Raw genomic sequence first — 20,979 nt, forward strand, 5'->3', positions numbered from 1 at the left:
TAGAGCAAAGTATCGTAGCCGTGCTTCTTAAAGGAGTCTTCCCCTGCTGGTAGTAACTCTACCAGAGCACACTTCACTGTTGTGAGGGTGGAGGGGACCTCCATGTACCCTGTCCCCACACCTGCCTTTGAAAGCCAGCACTGTATAGGGCTGTCCTTGTGCATGGGTGTCCTTGGATGAGGAAACAAGAGGAGAGGCTGGAAGTGAGGCTATCAGATCAGTATGTACATCTTTGTAGTTGGATTCCACATCCCTTCCATTAATCTTGACCTAACTCAAGGCTCTATAGATTTTAGGATTCGCTTACACCTGTGAAATGTAATGAGCTTGGGCTTGGAGTCAGCCAGCCCTGGGAATGCATCCTGGTTGCCAGCCATGGTACCTTAGATAGATTATTTAACCTCTCTGATCCTCAACACCCTTGCTAATAAAAATAGGATTCTAATACCTACCTCGCCAGGGTCACTGTAAGGGTTGAGCTTGATAATCTGGTCAGATGCCTTACCTTGGTGTCTCATGCATAGCTCCGCTTGGGGAATATTAGTGTTCTTCCCACATTCTCCATAGTTCCCTGTTATTTGATAAAAGCAGAAGATTTCTTAAATACTGATCAGAAACCAAGCAATCATATGGTTCATCCCTGACCAACTGTAGATTCTGAAGCCAGCAGTTATGTGAACTAGAGACCTCGCTCAGGCCACTTAACCTGCATACCTACTCAGGATCATATTTCACTGATGCCCATCGGTATAGCAGATTATGGGCCCCTTTGAGAAATGTATTGGCTGGCAATTTCTTTCAAGATGTTAGAGTGAACCACAAAATGAGCTTAAGGTGCATCTTGATGATACTCCAGCAATTTATCAAACTTAACCAAAGTGTCAAATGCTTCAAAAGTTTTCATGGAGCAGGACTACAGAGAGTTGAGGTAAAACGGAACGACTCTAGAAATTTCCATCCATAGCCAAGTCAAAAATGTAGGGAAAAGCATTTGTTCTGTATCTGACATTTTGCCACTTTCATATGTTATTTCACTCAGTCATTCCACCTGCTAGATAGGTGTGGTTATTACTCTGTAGAGGAAAGTACAGGATTCAGAGCAGATAAGTTACTTGTCGAAGGTCATGGAATCAGTAGAGAAGCTGGGTTTAAGCCTTAAATGCTAGTCTTTGAGTGTGGTACTTTGTTCACCAGACCATGTAGCCTAACGGGTCCTACCAGCAAGACTGGACAGGCGAGGCAGGGAGGTGTGCTGTGGCTGACACAGGTTCTCACATGAGGCTGGGGAAAACATTGGCCTGTCCATTGATGAGACAGAATTGAGGTTCAGCTGAGATTCTGCCCAGGAAAAGACAAGCATGTTTATCATTCTTATGTGGAAGATGAGAGCGTAACTGCAGAATGACCAGTACCGTCAGATCCAGGGAAATCAAGAGAAACAAAGAACAAGATGGAAAGCTACTCAGGTGCTATGGGTGCTGAGTAGGCAAGTGTGGAATAAGCAGAGTCTGTTTATGTAGTCCCTAGTGTGTTGTGAGGTTGGATTGCAAGTGCCTTGAAGTGGTCTGGAATGCCTTCCTGGGGTGTGCAGTTGTCACTAAAGCTGGAATATGTGTTGATCCTAGCACCTGACCACTCTGTAGACACCTGCTCACGTCTCCACTGATGTCCGCCCGCATCAGTGACACAGACACACGAAGTGCTGTGGGCTTGGGGTGGCTGTGCCCGAGCGCAGGTGTGTCTTTCATAAGGTAGATTCTACCGCAGAGGCATGGGCTGTCACAGTCAGAGAGATCTGGGGTTGGATCTAGTTCCTTGCCTCTCAGAGTGTGGTCCGTGGGCCAGCTGCGTGGGTGCACCTTGGAGCTAGTCAAGAATACAGAGTGTTAGGCCCCACTGCAGACCTACTGAATCAAAAGCTGTGTTGTAACAAAATCTCCCAGCTGATTCCCTTCACGCTAGCACTGGAGAAGCCCTCGGGGATTTGTTCCAAGCTTCTGCCTGAACCCTTGACCACAGTCCTTTCCCCCAGGCTGTCACAGAGGAACTCGGGCAAGGAAGCTGGGCAGCTTCGTCATTTTCCAGGCCCTTGGCAGCTTTTTTCTTAATGATCTCAGACCTTAGCCTGTGCTGGGACATTGAGCTTTCCACAGCTTCATTTGAGCCAGTTTTTGTGATTAAACTGAAATTCTAGAACCAAAGCTCCTTGACCACACTCCGTTAGAAAAATCCTCCCCCCAACCCCAGATTGCACTAGGGCCTTGTGTTGGAGGAGCGAGGGAAGAGCAGGGAACGTGGGGTGATGGATGAGACAGGGGGTTCTGGTACACTCAGCAGGCAGCCAGGAGGGTTGGGGACACCTGGTGACTGGGTTCTCCATATGAATGGATGAGACAGGGCTTCCCTCACACCCTGGGGTGCCACTTCCCTCGTTGGTTGCTTTGCGGCTGTCCTGGGTAGACAATTGTCAAGTGCAATATAGTGAGAGTTACAAGTACCCGAGGAACTAATTTGAAATAAGTGGAGATTGGACAATTGACTGAAAGGTTTGGCCCTCAAGAGGTGATGGGAGCCATCGCCAGCTTCTTGTGTGCGGTGGGCACTGGCCGTGTAACCTGTAGTGTAGGAGGTGGTGGCCCCCACCCCGGGTGGGGAGGTGGAGTGGCACGACCTCCTGGAAAGCCACACCTCGGCCCGTGCTAGGGACTTCGGCTGGGGAGTGGACGGGCCAGTCATTGCAGACATCGGGAACGTAGAACACCCTGTGTGAGGCCACAGTGCCCCCCTCACCAAGGATGAGGGGACAGTAGAGTGGACAGCAGCGGCCTTGTGGGCAGGCCTTGCCCTCCGGCGGTGACAGCAGGCAGAGTGTCCTGGAGGTGTGCGGGGAAGGGGAGCAGAGGGCGGCCCGCACAGCAGGACGCTCACAGCCTGTGTCTGGGCTCCCCTGTGCCCCGCAGGCTCGGTGTTCCGGGACGAGTTTGATCTGGCCATCCTGCAGCTACAGGAGAACAACCGCCTGGAGATCCTGAAGCGGAAGTGGTGGGAAGGGGGCAAGTGCCCCAAGGAGGAGGATCACAGAGCTAAAGGTAAGGGCGCTCGGGGCCTCCCCTGCCCTAGAGGACCGAAGCAGCTCGGTTCTCCTGGCCCAATTCCAGGTAAGGGCTTCTAGGACACAGGGAAGGCATCTGGGGCTGGACTAGTGCTGGGTTGGGGTGGCAGGGGGGGGGGGGGAGCAACCCTGGCCCACATGTCGCACACTGCACACACCCAGTGTCCACCTGTCCTCACCAGTCCTAGAGCAGCTGCATGTTGCTTCCTGAATGCAGCCCCTCTCCCCAGCACCCCAGCACCACCACCTTCCCCATCACCCTCCACCTGTGTGGTGGCTCTCCCCGCCCCCAGCACCACCACCTTCCCCATCACCCTCCACCTGTGTGGTGGCTCTCCCCAGCACCCCAGCACCACCACCTTCCCCATCACCCTCCACCTGTGTGGTGGCTCTCCCCAGCACCCCAGCACCACCACCTTCCCCATCACTCTCCACCTGTGCGGTGGCTCTCGCCCGCTCTCCTTTTTCCAATTATGTGTCTCTGCAGTGCCTTCTCCACGGGTCACCCAAGTGATTCCTTTTTAAAATGCAAATTAGATGGCATCCTTCCCCAAACAAATCTCTAAGGCTTCCTGTCTCGCTCAGAAGAAAACCCCAGCCCTCTGGAGCCTAGGGCTCTCACATGATCCCTTCTCACTGGACCTCCCCCTTTCCTGCCGCTTGTCCCACCCCCTCCTCTCGGGCCTCTCTGGGGAGGCTGCCCTGGGAGAGGTCCTCTCTCCCTCGCTATCATGCCTTTCCCGGTCACCCTAACCCTGCTTTATTGTCTGTTCAGATCTCACCACTGCTTGATGTGATAGTTGCTGTATCTTTGTTTACTTCTGTCTGCTGTTGGAACATAAGCTTCCTGCAGGCAGACTTCATGTTCTTCGTGGGGCTTGCACAGGGCCTGGCCCATAGATCATTTATTGAATGAGTGATTGTTGTGTCACGTTGATTAGAAGTGTCCCTGGTTGTGTGTGTAGGTAAGGAGGGTGAAGGGTCACTAACCACCCAGGGTTTCCTGTAGGGGAAACACACACACCCTGGCTGGTCTATGGCCGTCCTGCTGACATGTTTTATAGGCCAGTTAATGCCTGTTAATTGTTTTTAGGGAACTTTTATTCTCAAAGTGTCTTGGTTTGGATAATGAATCAATGGTCACTCTATTGCAGCCTTGCTAAAATATGCAACAAATTTACCTGCGTGTCCCCTAGGAAGGCAGTGGAGGAGAACACTGATGGATGGCCTGTGCTTGCCATTGTGTGCGGCGTGAGTGATTACCCCCAGTGAGACACTGAGGGAGTGACTGTGCATTTCTGAGTGGAGAGGTCTTCAGAATATGGGTCTATGGACCAAGTCCTTTGTAAGTGAAAGGAAGTTATATGCTCCTAGGAACCCAGTGAGGCCACACTCTTCTTGGCTCATCACACTCTGAAGGCCAGAGCCAGCCATAGGGCAGGCTCATTTAAATCCCAGCTCTGCAAAGCAATAGAGAGAGGGAGAGACACAGAGATTTTCCATCCTCCAGTTCACTTCCTAAATGGCTGCAGCAGCCAGGGGTTAGGCCAGGCTGAATCTAGGCCAGAACTCCATCCAGGTGTCCCACATGGCTGGCAGAGACCAAATACGTGGGCCACCTTCCACTACTTTCCCCAGGACATTAGCAGGGAACTGGTTTGGAAGCAGTGTAGCCAGGACTCAAACCAGAACACTGATATGGGACGCAGGCATCACAAGTGGTGGGGGCCTAACCCACTGTGCCACAACGCTGACCCCATAGCCCTCGTTCCTTTGTCAAGTGAGCAGAGTAACCGACATCTAAGAATGTTGCTGCGAAGGTGGAGTGAAATAACAGGGCACTTGGCTCGTAATAATAGCAGCCCATTATATCATAACTATTGTGGATCTGTGCACCATGCTGGGCTCCACTCAGAGCCTGAGGGCAGTCTGTTTCTGTTAGCTGTCTGCAGGGAAGTTATTTTCAGTGGTCAGCCAGTCAGTCATTCCATCAACAGGAATGTGTTGAGTGACAGTGAACTGTCCCAGCACATCATCTCATACTCCTGGGAATGAAAGAAAGCACAACAGATTTACCATTAGGAGCTTAAAAGTGAATTCTGGAAATAAAACCAACATACTCAAAGTGATTAACAAATAATTCTATCTAGAATAATTCATAATAATAAATAAAAAGTCACTCTAGCAAGTTGGCAATTAAAAATTGAGGGGGTGGAGGGTGGTGGGCAGAGATTAGCTCTATTATTTATTCAGGGGGAAAGACATAGTGGAGATGCCGAGGGAGGTGTCAGGATACTTTTCTGGACTGGATAGAATGAATCTGATCTTGAAGATGCACAGGATCTGAATAGGTAGGGCCCCTGGGAAGAGGCTATAGAAGGCAAATAAGCACCTTAATTAAGGCTGTGGGGACAGGTGTCCATGCAATGGGCAGAGCTGTGTGCGGGGGCTGTAGAGGGTGCACGTGAAGTAAAGGGTTTGCATCCGAGAAGCTGGGTGGCACAGAGGGTTTGTACAAGGGAAGGTTTGAGTAGCAAAATTCTCCTCCACCAGTCTCTACCCAAGAGAATCGCATGGTTTTGAAACAATCCCAAAGTGACTTAGACCAGTGATAGTTAAAGTTGAATTAGCATGTGCTAATGTTCTGCAATAATGAACTTGAGAATGGCAGGAAAGAGCACCATCCTGGGGAGCTGAGGAGGGAAACAGTTAAGGCATTTTGCTCTGGAGTCATCTAAAGTGAAAATGGAGAGGTAGACCTGAGACCCAGCACAGAAGGACTCTAGGTCTTTCTTCTGATTGATGAGTGATGTAGAAGAAATGTCCAGGTATCCATTTTCCTAGAAGCCCCGGGTCCCTCACTCCCCTCATCACCTCCTGTGGGTGCCTCCTGTGAGTTTGGATGGAGCATTCAACACGCAACCCTGCAATTCTTGGTTTCCTCGACTTGACTGATGGCCCCTTAGAACTTAGACCCAGGCCCTAGCCTCTCCTTCAGAACAAGACCCAGGGTTGGGAGCTCAGTGTGGGTGTGTGATGAAAGTTACTGCTGTTCATCAAAATCTACCCGGTCTGCGTTCTCCTGGGCCGTGCTAACAGGACTCGTACGACTGTGCCTGTAGTCACCTCCCTGAACAACCTCCTCCTCTAGAGCTCTCCACTCTGTTGTTCCTGCCCCGAACAGCTGAATCTCTGTATGCAATGGTGCAGAGAGCCTGAGAAGAGGGAGCCTGGAGCAAAACAGGAACAGCCAGTGACAAGGGACCTCTGAAGGCTCTCGCTGCTCCCTTCCCAGGCTTGTTCCCACGAGTGTGAGATTTCCTAGGCTTCCCTCTTTAAACCTGATCCCACTGGGCCTCTTGGCACACACTCCCTCCTGAGATTTGCTGCTGAGCTGACCCATCTGTCTGTCCAGTTCCCCCTTTCATCTCTGACCCCAGAAGCCAGCCACAGGACCCTCTCCTTCGTGTACTCTTTATGGTGTTGATTTCTGCCCTCGGCGCATCCCTGTGGAGAAACAAATGGAGGCAGCCACATTGCAAGGCCAGGGCTGGTGACCCAGGATGTGGTCACCTTGCACATGTCACTCCTGGACCTCAGTTTAGACCATCGCCCTGTTGAGAGCCTACTCAAGTCCACGGGCTCTTTATTTTCACCTCCTCTCCCACTCCCCCGGATGGAGCTCATTAAGCCGTCACCCTCCTGTGCCCCTGTCTGTTCTATTTTTTTAAAAGATTTATTTTATTTATTTGAAAGACAGAGTTACAGAGAGAGGTAGAGACACAGAGAGAGGTCCTCCATCCGCTGGTTCATTCCCCAAATAGCCACAATGGCCGGAGATGCACTCATCCGAAGTCAGGAGCCAGGAGCCTCCTCCAGGTCTCCCACGTGGGTGCAGGGGCCCAAGGACTTGGGCCATCTCTACTGCTTTCCCAGGCCATAGCAGAGAGCTGGATCAGAAGAAGAGCAGCTGGACTCGAACCGGCGCCCATATGGGATGCCAGCGCTTCAGGCCAGGGCTTTAACCTGCTGTGTCACAGCACCAGCCCCCACATGTTTTTTCTACCAACAGCTCTTAGGATGGCCCTGCTCCCAAAAGCAGGTTTTGTTTTGTTTGTTTGTTTGTTTGTTTGTTTGTTTGTTTTTAAGATTTATTTATCTGAAAGGCAGAGCAAGAGAGAAAAAGAGAGACCTTCCATTCGCTGGTTCACTCCCCAAATGGCCACAACAGCTGGGGCTGGACCAGATCAAATCCAGGAGCCAGGAACTCCATCCTGGTCTCCCACATGGGTTTCAAGGACCTGGGGCGTCTTCTGCTACCTCCTCAAGTGCATTAGCAGGGAGTTGGATTGGAAGCGGGACCGCTGAGACTCGCACTGGCACTCTACCCCAATAAAGGATGCCAGCACTGCAGGTGGCAGCTTAACCCACTGCCCCTGTGCGGCCCCCCGAGGAAGTTTTGTCAAAAATCTGAGATGACAAGCCTTGGGTCAGATGGACCCCTCCATAAATGGTCTAGTTGGAATAGACACGGTGGAACACCTGTGAGCCTCAGTTTCCTTCTCTGGAAAATAGAGGTCATAACTGCATAGACACCTCCCGGGGCTGTTGTGAGCCTTGAGTGAGATAAATCATGCTAAGCACTCCACAGCGTGCCTGGCACACTGGAAATCGAAACTAATTTCAATCCAAATCTAGGCCGAAAGGAGCAATTAAGGCACAAGGAGAGCGTTGACCATGCTCCAGGCTGCCAGTAGGCCCCTCCATGCTGTGCTCCTTAAGGCTAAGTAGCTCTTCAAAAACCAACACTCAGGACATTTATTTTGTGTCTGTTGAGATTTTCGTTCCCCACAGACACTGAGTAAGTCAAGGGCAGGGATGGAGTCTTTTGCATTTTGTCCCCAGTGTCCAGCACATCATCTGACATCAGTAGTTGATGAAAGAATGGACAGCAAAGGAATGAATGAGTGGACAAGCACTGCAGGGTCCTCCCAGCTAGGTAGCTCTGGCTTCTCCTCCCAAGCAGGGGAAGACGTTCATGTAGCCTCATTGCATTCACTCAGCAAACATGATTATACACCCCTGAGTACCAGGCACTGAAGCTAGGAAAGGAGTAAGATGCGGCCCTGCCTTCGAGAGGTTTGGAATCTAGTGAGACGCACTAATCGTTGCTTTAACAGAGCCATGAAGAAAGTGTTCAGAGGCACAGAGGAGGAAGTGGTTGTTTCTGAGGCATGATCAGGGAAGGCTTCGCAGGAACATTGACCTTGACCTTGAAGCATCCTTCTGGCATTGCTGCTTTGAGATTGTTGGTAGGGCAGTTGTCACACTCGGAACTTGGTTTGGCTAAGTAGGATGAGACTGGAGGTAAGAGGGCATTGGAAACTGAGTGAACGCATTTGCACTGCAAGCTGTTGTGTCTCAAACATCCTTGCAGAAGGAGCCAAGAGCAGAGAGAGATTAGATGTGAGCTCTTGAGGATCTGGGACACCGTCCAAAGCAGCCCACCATGCTAAGCATTTTCTTAAAGACTTCTGTTTTGTTCTACAAAATACTTAGGAATTTAGCATTCTACTCCATAATACAGACTTATTTAAAAAAAAGAAAACATTTTTCCCACCTAAAAGCTAAGTAAAATTTAGTGTCCCAGGAAGATGCCATAGCTTTGCCATATGCTCTGGCCCTAGCAGTGCACTGGACTGAGTTTGAGAGCCAGTCCAGGGGTGGCAGCAGGAAAGCTGGTGCTGGGGATGGAATTCTGAGCTCTTGGTGGCATTCATGGTCTCAGGGAGCAATCATTGCCTTGGGAGAAACAAAGTCAAACGAGGGCTTCAGGTTTCCAAAACACGTTCTTATCACTCACAGCAGGGACAGTGTTCTTGGAAGGCAAGGTGTTTGACTTGCTAGGGAAGTATTTTGGAATACCAAAGGAAGCTGGGCACAACGTTGACAATACAAGTTAGGGAGCGGAAAAGTGTGCTCTGGCCAGGACCTGTGAGAATGCAGAAGGAGCCTTGTGCCCTGCTGGGGGCTGAAGAGGGGTAGATATTATTTCTGGAATTAGCTGGGGAGTCCAAGAATGATTGAGTTCTAGTTGCTTCTGGAGTTGGACAAGTATGTGTCATGCCATGTTGGAGTAGGGTGTGAGTCATGGCATGTGGGGACCCAGGACAGAGAGGACCCAGTGAATGGCCTGAGTTTTTCCAAGGCCCCAGACAAGGGTATGGGGAAATGAAGTAGAATCCAGTATCTGACCAGACACCTATCCCTACCCCGTGGGATGGGACTCAACAGTCCTTCTCCCCAGGCCCAAGATATACCCCAGAAAGAACAGGGAATGGGAAAAACACTTTATTTAAACCTGAAATGAGTGAAAAGTCTCTATGTATTTGACAAATGGGTGGAAATGGAAGTTTGAGGCAGCAATTAGGTTTGTTTATAGGACAATGAAGTTATAAGGCTTGCAATTGTTAGCTTCGGAAATTCTTCCCCATTCCACAGGGGTTTGGGAAGACTGAGCTGACAACAGGGACTCTGACAGAGGGAGAGGGGGGTCAGAGAGGGGGATCAGGTGGCAAGGAGTGAACAGGAGGCCTCTGCCCTGCACGTGGGGACCAGGTGCTTCCTGGTGTGAAGAAGAGAACGGAGTAGAAGAAAAGGGGAAAGAAACAGGAGCAGTCACCCTGCCCAGGTGCCGTGCGCCAGCCTCTGCCGACTTGCCTGTCTGCACGTGTGCCCTGGAGCCGTGGGTGAGCTATTTAATAAGAGGCGACATCCCAGGGTGAAGCTGTCAGGTGAAGCCAGGGTTTCCGCTGCCATCTCAGCCATAGCACCCACTGCCAGTTTAACGTGGTGACCCCATCTCTGCCATGGCTGGAGCCCAGGCAAACCTTACCGGGAGGCCGAAAGGCTTTTGGGCCAAATGCACGTGACCTTCCTCAAGCCAAGCAAGACATGCCAGCCTGAGATGGGAAGCAGCACTGCTGGGTCTCTGTGATTAATCAGCCGTCAGACTGCTGTGTGCTCAAGAGACTCAGGCAGACAGGGCCAGCAGGACCCGAAAGAGCCCTTCCTTCAAGTGGTCGCTGGGATTGGAGGCGCAGGAGCATCATCTCCCTTGTGTCTCCAGTGGGACTCAGGACAATGGTTTTAATTGGTCTTTCCACAGCAGCTCCTGCGTGAGCTTTCTTCTTGGAATTCGCAGCAGTTGGCTGTCACGTGTGCCTAAAGGAACAAGAGGAAGAGGGAACAAGCAGAGAGTGCTGGAGGTGAAGTGGACAATGAGGGGGTCCTTTCCAGAGGTCTCTGAGAGACAGTATAGCTCTAGGCAATTTGGTTCCGATTAGAACATACCAGACAACGCCAGGGTGCCTAACATAATCCTGGTCTACTTTTTTATCCTATCAAAATGGGAGACATCGCAAAGAAAAGGAACCGGTGCTCACCCTCCTTCTAACCCAATATTACAGTTCCAACATCACTATCAGATGCTAGAGAATTCTAACACTGGGGTGATGCCACCCACCCTGAGCCTTTTTGCCAAGTCCTTTGATGGCTCTGGCCAGGGCCACAGCCTCGCCCCTTCACTTCCTCTCCCCCTTACTTTCCCTAAGTAAGTATATCGTAGTAACATCCACCTTCCTGCACGCTGGAAAACGAAATGGCAGATCACGCGGAAGACTGCAGGTTACAAAAGAGAGCACGCTTCGTGCCAGGCTGTTTCATTTTCTTCAGTCTTTCCTCTTCAAAAGCTCTTATTTTATTTATTTATTTTCTCACTCAGCTCCTATAAAAAGAAATATCGCTAGCCAGTCCGTGGAGGCCGGCATCCCAATTCAAGGAGATTGGATTACCGGAGGCTTTGCAGAACCATCGCCAGACAGAAAGGTGGCCGGTGAACTCCAAGGAAATTAAATACCTTTATCTGGAAAAACACCGGCTCACAATCTGGCTTCAAAGGAACATAAATACAGCACCAGGCTGTGAAAATCAGGGTCCCCTTTCAGGAATGGAAGAGAGGCTGGTGGTGTTAACTCACGGAATCCTTGGAGAACAGGAAGTTGGCTGTCTGGCACGGCGGCAAAGGACCTGGGAGCCATCTTAGCAAGGGTGGGGGGTGAGCGATGGGGGAAGAGTGCTCTGGGGAAACCTCCCTCTGTCTTCTTCTCAGGGGGCCCAGCCTGGTTCTCCCAGTTCTCCGGTTTCTCCACGGAGAGCCCAGAACTGGCCACTTGGATGTAGGAAGTTGAGATAGTGTCTCCCAGAGAGGCTGGGGAGAAAGTTTCTTCCTGACCCAATCAGATGGGTTGCTGAGATATGGGGGTGCTCCAAGGAGCTGCCAGGAACAGAGGCAAATGTGGCCCTATAACTCTGCAACCAGGAGGTCAGCCATGATAAAGACCATGGCCCACTTCTGCATGGACACTGAGCAAAGACTGAGCCGAGGAAGCATCCCTCCCAATGGGATGCACTGTTCAGGAGGGTAGAAAGGGGATTTTGCAAGATGCCCGCCATACCTAGAACTCCTATGGTACCCTGAGCCCAGTCCATCATCCTGAAGGTTCCTGGGGATAGACTCAGTCATTGAGGTGCTAGGTTGAGCCTGGAGTCACATGCTGAGTGATAAACACAGGTGGTGTGGGGAGATGATGGCCCTGGCATTAGTCTGCATCCGGGTACTTCTGCTTATCATGGGCAAGTTAACCTTGGGCAAGTTACCTGCTACTCTCCACACCTTGATTTCCTTGTCAGAAAAATGGAAGTTAGGATACTGCATATTTCACAAGGCAACTGAAAGATTGAATTAAAATATTTAGCATGGTAACCTTGCTTATAGTTAACACTCATAAAGATCAGCTTTGTATGTACAAGGAATGCTAGCATTGGAATCAGCTTTATCTAGAAGTCACACCTTAGCCGTCGAAACTTAGAGTCTCTGAATGTCTGTTTCTTTAGCTGTAAAATGGGAATGGTGGGATTCCTTTAGAGTGTGTTTAATGATAATTAAATGAGATGGCAAACTTTTTTTAAAATGAAGTCCTTGAGCTCATGTTATGATAAATTGTAAAATGCCTCTCCCACACTTTATCTTTTGATAAATTGCAACATTAATCAAGTGCCCCTGCCACCCCTCTTCTATTTCGTGTCCCTCTTCCCTGCTTTTCTCCCACCACTCTCCCTGGAATCTGCTGAGTCTAGTCAGCAGATCTAAAAGCGAATGCTAGAAAAAATGGCAAGCTTACTCTCTCACGTCCTGTGAAGCACACACATGGCGAATCACTCTGCATTTCCTGGGAAGATCATAGAGGGCACGTGAAGGTCCCATTTAGAACCAGATGTCTGGCGATGGCACCACTCAACCTATTTGCATGGATGTAGGTGAATGTAGCACTGACACACACAGTTCTTGAAAGCCATTTTTGGGCCAGGAGTCCATGCTGTTGTCAAATGCTTTTGGTCAACACGGCACAGAACTTCAGCACCTGCACAGTACCCAGCTCATGGGAGCGCCTCACTAAAGGTGAGCTACCCATCGCCAGTGGGCAGTGTGCTGTCCCTTGCTGGGATCCTGGCTCTGCGCAGTCCTCTGTGTACCCACCTCTGGAGCTCCTGGAGCCTCTGCCTCTGTATTCAGAACGATTGTCCCCTCTGTATCTTGGTTGCAGATTTCCACGATGCTCTCTGCAGATATGTGAGGGTTGGAAAGGCTAAGACATACGTGTACCTGAATGCAAGAAGTAGTTATTAGCCAGTCACAACCGAAGGAAGAGCAGGAGAGTGGGTGGAGAGCCAGATCGCTTCATATGTCCCCCCCCTTCCAGCGTGCCATGTCCCTGTGTAGTTGTAGAGACAAAGGACGTTATTCATTTGCATTTGCGCACTGTAATTTGTATTTGTGGGCAATCTGTGAGTGACACCGAAGTTAGTATTTTACCAACCAGGAGTTTGCAAGGAGAGTTTGATTCTATCTCGGCTGATGCAGACTGATTGCTGGGGTTTAGCTGAGCCTCGGAGAGAGACTCAGTGTTAGGAGAAAATCCCAGTTACCATGCCATCTGTCTGGGTGGCTCATGTGTGGTTCCATCTGAAGACAGGGAGAGAGGAGGGGACTCGATGGCTTCCCGGTTCCTCTCACAGGTGCTGAAGCATCTGGGAGCGATGCAAGGGCCTTGTGGCCTGCAGGGGGTCACACCGGTGGCTCCTGGTGATGCATGGCTGGGTGCTGTGGAAGGCATTTGACTTCTTGGAGAATGACTGATGACAATGTGTTAAATGCAGCTGCTGCACTCCCCGAATACCCCCTCCCCCTCCCAACTCCATCTGTTCCTCAACTCTCACTCTGCCAGCTCATCTATTCTTGCCTCCACTTTCCAATAACTTCCTAAAGGCACGAATGGTACACAAGCCTCACTCCCAGGAGGAGGAGGAGAACCACTCAGCCAGGAGTCAGCACGCTGGAACCAACACCCATGATCAGCGCGCTAGCCCTGGAACGCGAAAAGCTGTGAAACAGAGAAGCGGGGATGTTCTGGGGACTCCTGGTTTCCACCAGCACCCTGTTAAAACCGCGGCTCCTCCAGGAAGCTTTCGCTGATCTAATCAAAGTGATCGGAGCACAGATCACAGATCCACACTTCTAACCATCCCCTATGGCCCCCGCACCCAGGCAGCCCATGTTGTGGGTTACCCAGGTTAATGTTCAGCCCTCATTAACCAGCCAGCCACTCAGCACAGACTGAGCCAGCCGCCTCTGACCAGCTGGACTGCTCAACACAACGGCTATCACATTCTACCATTGCTCTGAACAAATTTTCAGTAATGATGAATGCTTATCGCAGTAAGGATCCAAAGCTTTTGGTAATACAAACTTCTACATCAGAGATGTCTTTATCCTCTTTCTCTCAGCAAATATTTACTGAGCTCTTATTATGGGGCTTGGTACCCTGATCGCAGGGTTGCAGAGCTGAGCAATGCACAGTCCTGCTCAAGGAGCTCGCAGCCTATGGGAATCCAGATTCGTGGAGTCAGACAGATGTTATGAATGTTCGCACTATTAGCGGGATGCACATCTTATTAGTAGTGAAACACAAAAGTGGTACAACTGAGTCAGGTAAGCAGGAAGAAGATGGCCTTGAGGAAGTGGCTTGAACTAAGTCGTAAAGGAAAGGTTGAGATTAGCCAGATGTGTGTCTAAGGGTGTTGGGGTAGGTTCCAGGAAGAGGTGCTAAGCGGACGGAGGTACAGAAGGTAGGAGCAGTGTTGGTGTGTTCTGGGGACTATAAACTGTACTGTGTTGGGAGAGGATGTGTCCTAGTCAGAGCCCGCATTGCAGAAAGATCACCCAGGCAACCACATACAGAGGGAGGGGCCTTGACGAGGAAGTAGCTGGAAGCAGGGCAGTCATTTCACAGGTTGCTGCAGTAGTCCAAGTAAGAGGGTGGGCGCCTGAAGTGGGGAAGTGGTAGGGGGATGGGGAGAAGGGTAAGAACGTGACCAGTATTCAGCGGGGTTTGGTACTAGCCGATGCATGGAAGAGAGGCAGGACCAAAGGCAGGGACGCGAGATGAGAATGTGTCCTACAAGAAGCACAGGAGACTGGGAAGGTTGGGAGAGAACAGTGAGCAATGGCTATAAAAAGCCAAGAGGGGGTCAGAAGTTGAGCCCAGCAGTTAGGATGTCCAAGTCCCATCTCAGAGTGCCTGGGTCTCATACCTGCAACAGCTCTTGATTCCAGCTTTCTGCTAGGCACCTTGAAAGGGTATCTAGTGATGACCAAGTAGCTGGTCCCTGCCACCCATGTGTGAGACCCACATTGTGTTCCCAATTCCCAACGTCAGCCATGGCCCAGTCATGGTGGGGAGTGAACCAGTGGATGAGCTCTCTCTTTCTCCCCAAACCCCTGTCTCTTTCTCTCTGTCTCTCATATAAAATAAAAGAAAAATTTTTTAAAAATTCAGGAAGAGGATGTGGTTTTCAATGTCAGGTGTAAAGAGAGGTCACATAAGAAGAGGACTCGAAAATGTCCAATAGATTAGAACAAGACGTTCGTTGGTGACTCAGTGCGGGTGGTTTTAGTGGTGCAAAGCAAAATATGATGGGATGAAAATTGAAGAAGAACAAAAATAAATTCAAAACTGAATATTTTTCTCCTTTGAATACTCTGTAGACACTGTACCCAGGACCTCAAAGCTTTTTAAGTGCCCAAAATTATGTCTGAGAACTGAAAAGAAAAAAAAAGTATTGGCTTCAAAGTGCAAAAAGAAAACTGCAAAATTAAATTAAGACGTGTTTAATTAAATATCTCCAACATGTAACATTGTTTCAACTTCATTAATTTTTAAATTTAATATTCATAAAAAACTTCATTACATGGAGAAACAATTTTTTGGTTGGCTTTTCTCATTTTACAAACATTCCCTTGTATGCACAAGGATGGCTGAAAACTGGTGGCCAATTGAATATTAACTGTTTCTTGCCACCAAGTAACATCAGAAGGAAAAGTTTTAAATGCATTTAACATAAGATGTGGGTGCATTTCCTTCTACTTGCTTTCCTGTAAGTATTTTGAGGGTTTTTAGGCTGTCCTAAAATAGTTCTGATGTAGACAACTCTTCCAAAAACCTTAGCCATGGCAGGAAGAGGAGAGATGAGTGTTGATGAGGCAGGTTGGAGGGGATATGGGAAATATTCTTTCTTCTTTATGGAGAGAGAAACATGAGTGTGCATATGCTTAAGGGAAGAGCCGGTGGGGAGGAAAAGCTTGGAGGAGGACAGGATGGTGATGGATAGGGAGGCGAGGGGCACAGCAAGAACGCCATGGAGCACAGGAAGAGGAGGCGAGGGCCCGTTTGCTGGCTCAGGCAGAACCATCCCAAGGGTATCTGGAGTCCCTCGGGGACTTCCCTTTCCTGAGCAGGCAGCCCCGTTGATCACTTCTCTAGGGATCTCCATCTAGCCTTTCTGCAAGGGTCTGGCTGGGGACACTGGTTCATCCACCCTAATACCCTGGTTCTCACCACCCCTAGACCTGTGCAGTTTCCCTTTGAACTGTCTCTTGTGTCCCTCCCTTCATGTGGATCCTAGTGCTCCCCCAATCAAAAGTCTTCTGCCCAAATGGCCCTAGGTTAGAGGAGTAAGTGTTCCAGAGAGCCCCAGGCATCTTTGCTCTAGAACGTAGCACTGAGGTTTTTAATGATAACCTGTTTTGGGTTATTCAAAATAGGGGCTACTGTATCACACAGGCCGCCAGGAGGTGATGGTGTGGCTCTGCAGACCAGAGTTGGATGCGCCCCTGATGTGAGCCCTGGGGACTACTGCCTGTGGATTCTCAGCTAGGCAGGGTTTTGCTGCTGTGTCTTGCTATTTTAGAAACAGGTCTGCTTGGGGATTTGTGAGAGGAAACCTCAGGCAGCTCAGCGTAGCCAGGGGAGAACTATTTCTCCAGCGTTGCAAGGTACAGAAGAGAGCGTCCAGTTTCTGCTCGTGAACCGCAGCTTACCTTGAGTGTTGCGCGAAGGTGGCCATCCCTGACACAGACACAGTTCTGCCACGTCCTGTGATGACACCACTCATTGAAAAAGCACTGCAACGTGCAAACATGCTGAAGAGCATGGGGCGTAAGCCGCCCCCTTGGCGTTTCTCCTGGATAAATGATGCCTTTTTGATTTATGACCTTGGCCCTTGTTGGTTGTGGTTGCATGCATTTGTGATGCTTCCTGGAAGGTGTAGGTTTCTCTAATGCATGAAGCAAGCTTTTAGTTATACAGCTAAACTCCACATTGACACTGCAACAACGAAACAGCTATTTCATTCTGCAAATATTTGTTGAGCGTGTGTTCTGTGCCAGGTATCATGTTAGGCAATGTGGACACAGCAGAAACCGTGCCTGAGTTCAAGGAACTTTGATTTGCAAACTGACATTAGGCCTGGCTAGAAAGGACTCACCTGGGAAACTTACTGAAAACACACATTCTTGGGCCCCATCTCCAGAGACAGTTAATAGGTCTGGGTAAGGACTGAGAATCACTGGTTTGGTTTTGGTTAGGTTTTTGGAAGATTTTCTTTTTAAAAAATGTATTCAAGAGGCAGAGAAATAGGCAGAGAGACAGACAGGGAAAGCTCCCATCCACTGTTTTACTCCCCCAAATGCCTGCAGCTGGCAAGGTGGCCAAAGCCGGGAGCTAGAAACTCAATCCAGGTCTTTCCTGGGAGCCGCAGGCACACAATCACTTCCCATCAGGAGGAAGTTGGTGTTGGGACTACACCCCAGGTGCTCTGGTTTGGGATGAGGGCGTTCTGGCTGGCACCTTGACTCCCGGGCCAAAAGCCTGCCCTGCCATCACTATTTCAGACAAGCTTTCCAGGCCTTTGTAATTGCAGCCAGATTTAGGAATCACTAGTCTGGTGGGATAAAAACTTTTACTTTCCAAGCAGGAATGTTAGTAACATGTTGACACAGACAGGTAAAGATATTTTTACCTCTGCCCTTTACAACATGCAAACACCAGTATTGGTTGACCGAACTGTTTATGAACCTGCTAGGATGGTCAAGTGTCACGTCTCTGAAAGCAACATCAAATTTAGCCCTGGGCCCTTTTCTTTTCTTTTCTCTTTTGACAGGCAGAGTTAGACAGTGAGAGAGAGTGAGAGAGAGAGAGAGAGAGAGGTCTTCCTTCCGTTAGTTCACCCCTCAAATGGCTGCTACGGCCGGCGCTGTGCTGATCCGAAGCCAGGAGCCAGGTGCTTCCTCCTGGTCTCCCATGCGGGTGCAGGGGCCCAAGGACTTGGGCCATCCTCCACTGCACTCCCGGGCCACAGCAGAGAGCTGGACTGGAAGAGGAGCAACCGGGACTAGAACCCAATGCCCATATGGGATGCTGGCGCCGCAGGCAGAGGATTAAGCAAGTGAGCCACAGCGCTGGCCAGCCTGAGCACTTTTCTTAGAAGAATCCTCACCTCCCATCCCCAGCCACCCTTTGCTAGGCTTTCCCAGGCTCCTGCATTTGCAGCTGTGTCTCCCTCCCCGTGTTCTGCCAACCATGCTGAGTTATTTCTCCCCCAAGGCAATAATTAAGTCGCTTCGAGCAATGTGCGTCTAAACGTTCTGGTGCTTTACATGACTGTCAGCATCTGGGACTGAATGATGATGTCTTTCTGCTCCTTTACAAGTTGTTGCCCACTTGTTCATCCCTTTCTTACAGGCCTGGGAATGGAGAATATTGGTGGAATCTTTGTGGTTCTTATTTGTGGCTTAATCGTGGCCATTTTTATGGCTATGTTGGAGTTTTTATGGACTCTCAGACACTCAGAAGCAACAGAGGTAAACTGCGAGGGGGGGGGGGACTTGCACTGTTGGCCCAGGGAGTGAAGCTCACAGGCTGGTGCACCTGTGGGGGTCGTGTCAGACAGGACCCTTGAAATTGCAACAGAACAGATCCAAGCTAAGGCTGCATTGCTCACTGATTGTGCAGCCACAGAAAGGATCCTTCACTGCTCGGGACTTCAGATTGCTTTCTGAAAACAAATAAATATGAAATATTTTATGAGCAGCAAAGCCTTGAGGCATAATATAGCAAAGAAAAATAGGTAAAAGGACTAGGCCCCTAATGGAAAAGATGACCTCAGTCCTTCCGTTCCGAGCACGGTATTGCCTCCTAGGGAAAGATCCTTAGAGATAGCACAACTCATGGGAACGCAAGAATGACACTCGTACCTTCCTTCTCGGGGATGTGGGATAAATTCACTTCCCAAACTGTGGCGTGGAGGCTCGGTTACTATAAACCTCATGCAGATTGCCGAGTCTAGGAAGAAGGAAAAATACCTTATTCCATTCTTCTTCTGTTCCTCTGCAGGGGAGGTGCACAAACCCTTACCTGTTAATGGCACCATGAAATGTATTTGTTTTTTTAAGTCCCTGAGCCTCTGCCATCATAGTCTCCAAACTCTGGATCTTTCTAAAACCTGATTGGCACTGTTGAAATACCTCGTAACTGTACAGAGCTCTGCGAGCCCATGGAGCCCGGCCTCATAGGGGACAGACTCACACGGCTGTGCCGGTCCCTTCCCTCTTTCCTGTCCCCGCTGTCATTCCTTGCTCATGCCCTCTGCTCCAGTCGCTGCAACGAAGACCAGCTATGAGGCTGTGGCGGAACAGCACGATTGCTAAATCTGGAAGGGACAGAAGGCTCTTCTCCCATCATGGCCCAAGACAGTGCCCTTCCCAGTTCAGAGAAGGGAGCTCAATGGAGCTTGCAATAGGCTTCAGAGCCGGACAGGTTCAAGTTCAGATTGTGAGTCAGCTGTTTATCAAATGGTTTTTAGTAAGATACGTGCAAAATGGACATAGGAAGACTAGTAACCGTGGCAGCAACACCGCCCCGTGGTTCTTCACCCAGTGTTCTGAATCCCAGGAAGCTCCAAGTCCTTTGTCAGGTATATGCAGGTGCACTCAGTGACAAAACTCGATCCACGTTCACGGCCCTTGTCTCACTCAGTGTGCGGCACATCTATTTCGGTAGAGGAATATTCGTGTTTGAATATGCAGTCTGCCTCCAGAGGCATCGCTCATGGTATATGACGTACTGATTGTGCATCCTATCGTCTTCCTAAAATCCGAAGTTTATTCTGAACTTGGAAAGAAAAAAAAAAAAAAAACACAGCGGAGACGAGCGTTTCCTGTTAGGGAGACTGTGGGCCTGGGTAGTGGCCACGGCTCCTGTTTCTGTTATTATTGGAGTGCAGCATTCCCACTGGTCAGCCGCTGGTTAAAAGAAATGGGGATCTTTGGCCTTGAGAACAGAATGTTCTGGGAGACATGGCCGCTTTTTCAAACACTTGAGAGACTAGCCGTGTGATAGGCAGGTTATGTACATCCTGGGCTTCAAGCTCCAAATTTAGCTGGGATCAATGGCGGGGAAAGGGAGTCATTAGCCTGGGAGAGGGAAACAGCTGTTCAAGGAAATGCGCACAAATGGAGCGAGCTCTTGCCCAAGGTAGTGGCGGTTTTTGAAGGTGTTCAGACTGCTGGCCATTAAATGGGACTGGATGGAGGGGTGAGGAGGGGTGAGCAGAGCTTCATAGAACCGGTGTCCCTAGCACGATATGGCCCCGACAGACCCCCACCCCCGGGGACGGGGAGGGGCGCAAGGCTGGTTCTGGGGCGCACGCCCTGCCCTGACCTCGCTGTTTCCCGCAGGTGTCCGTCTGCCAGGAGATGGTGAGCGAGCTGCGCGGCATCATCCTGTGCCAGGACAGCATCCACCCCCGGCGGCGGCGCGCGGGGGTCCCGCAGCCCCGGCCCCCCGCCCCGGAGGAGCGCCGGCCGCGGGGCACGGCGACGCTGAGCAACGGCAAGCTGTGCGGGGCTGGGGAGCCGGACCAGCTGGCGCAGAGACTGGCGCAGGAGGCCGCCCTGGTGGCCCGCGGCTGCACGCACATTCGCGTGTGCCCCGAGTGCCGCCGCTTCCAGGGCCTGCGCGCACGGCCCTCGCCCGCCCGCAGCGAGGAGAGCCTCGAGTGGGAGAAGACCACCAACAGCAGCGAGCCCGAGTAGCCCGGGGCCGGGGCGCGGGCAGGCGTCGCTCGGTCCACGGGGCGCCGACCCTCATCTCCGGACAGCGGATGGAAGGCGCCTGCCGCACCAGCCAGGGACCGGCCTTGCCGCTGGGGGTTGGACTCCACCTGCAGACTTGGCGCCCCGCGGCGAAGGGACGCCACCGCGCGGGCACAAGGACCCCCACTCCTCCCGGGGACAGTCTCGGGTGGGAGGGCCCTACCCAGACCGTCCAGCGATTCGAGGGCATCATCGGTTGAATTTCCCCCTAGGAAGGGGCCATTGTACCCTGGGCCTAGTTCTTACAGGAAAAAAA

The 20,979-nt window shown here is 50.6% G+C and overlaps 1 protein-coding gene and 1 long non-coding RNA gene across 7 annotated transcripts in view; one reads left to right on the forward strand and one right to left on the reverse strand.

Annotated features, from left to right (window-relative positions):
* GRIK4 (glutamate ionotropic receptor kainate type subunit 4) overlaps positions 1 to 20,663 on the forward strand; it is a 436,484-nt gene extending 415,821 nt beyond the window's left edge. The window contains exons 19-21 of the mRNA XM_062198401.1: positions 2,961 to 3,089; positions 18,313 to 18,431; positions 20,307 to 20,663. Of these exons, the coding sequence (XP_062054385.1) occupies positions 2,961 to 3,089; positions 18,313 to 18,431; positions 20,307 to 20,663 (605 nt within the window). The remainder of the gene's footprint in view (positions 1 to 2,960; positions 3,090 to 18,312; positions 18,432 to 20,306) is intronic.
* Positions 4,682 to 16,822, reverse strand: LOC133763497 (uncharacterized). 6 transcript variants are annotated; one of them, XR_009866411.1, is made up of 4 exons: positions 16,611 to 16,822; positions 13,160 to 13,334; positions 10,008 to 12,836; positions 4,682 to 5,157 (listed from the first exon to the last, which is right to left on the reverse strand). It is a non-coding gene; the product is annotated as an uncharacterized LOC133763497 (long non-coding RNA). The 6 variants fall into 6 exon arrangements; XR_009866409.1 differs by having other exon boundaries at positions 10,003 to 12,836; XR_009866410.1 differs by lacking the exon at positions 4,682 to 5,157 and having other exon boundaries at positions 9,448 to 11,902; positions 12,711 to 12,836.
* Positions 20,664 to 20,979: the final 316 nt, after the last annotated feature.

The sequence above is a fragment of the Lepus europaeus genome, chromosome 7 (assembly GCF_033115175.1).
Source record: "Lepus europaeus isolate LE1 chromosome 7, mLepTim1.pri, whole genome shotgun sequence".
NCBI lineage: Eukaryota > Metazoa > Chordata > Mammalia > Lagomorpha > Leporidae > Lepus > Lepus europaeus.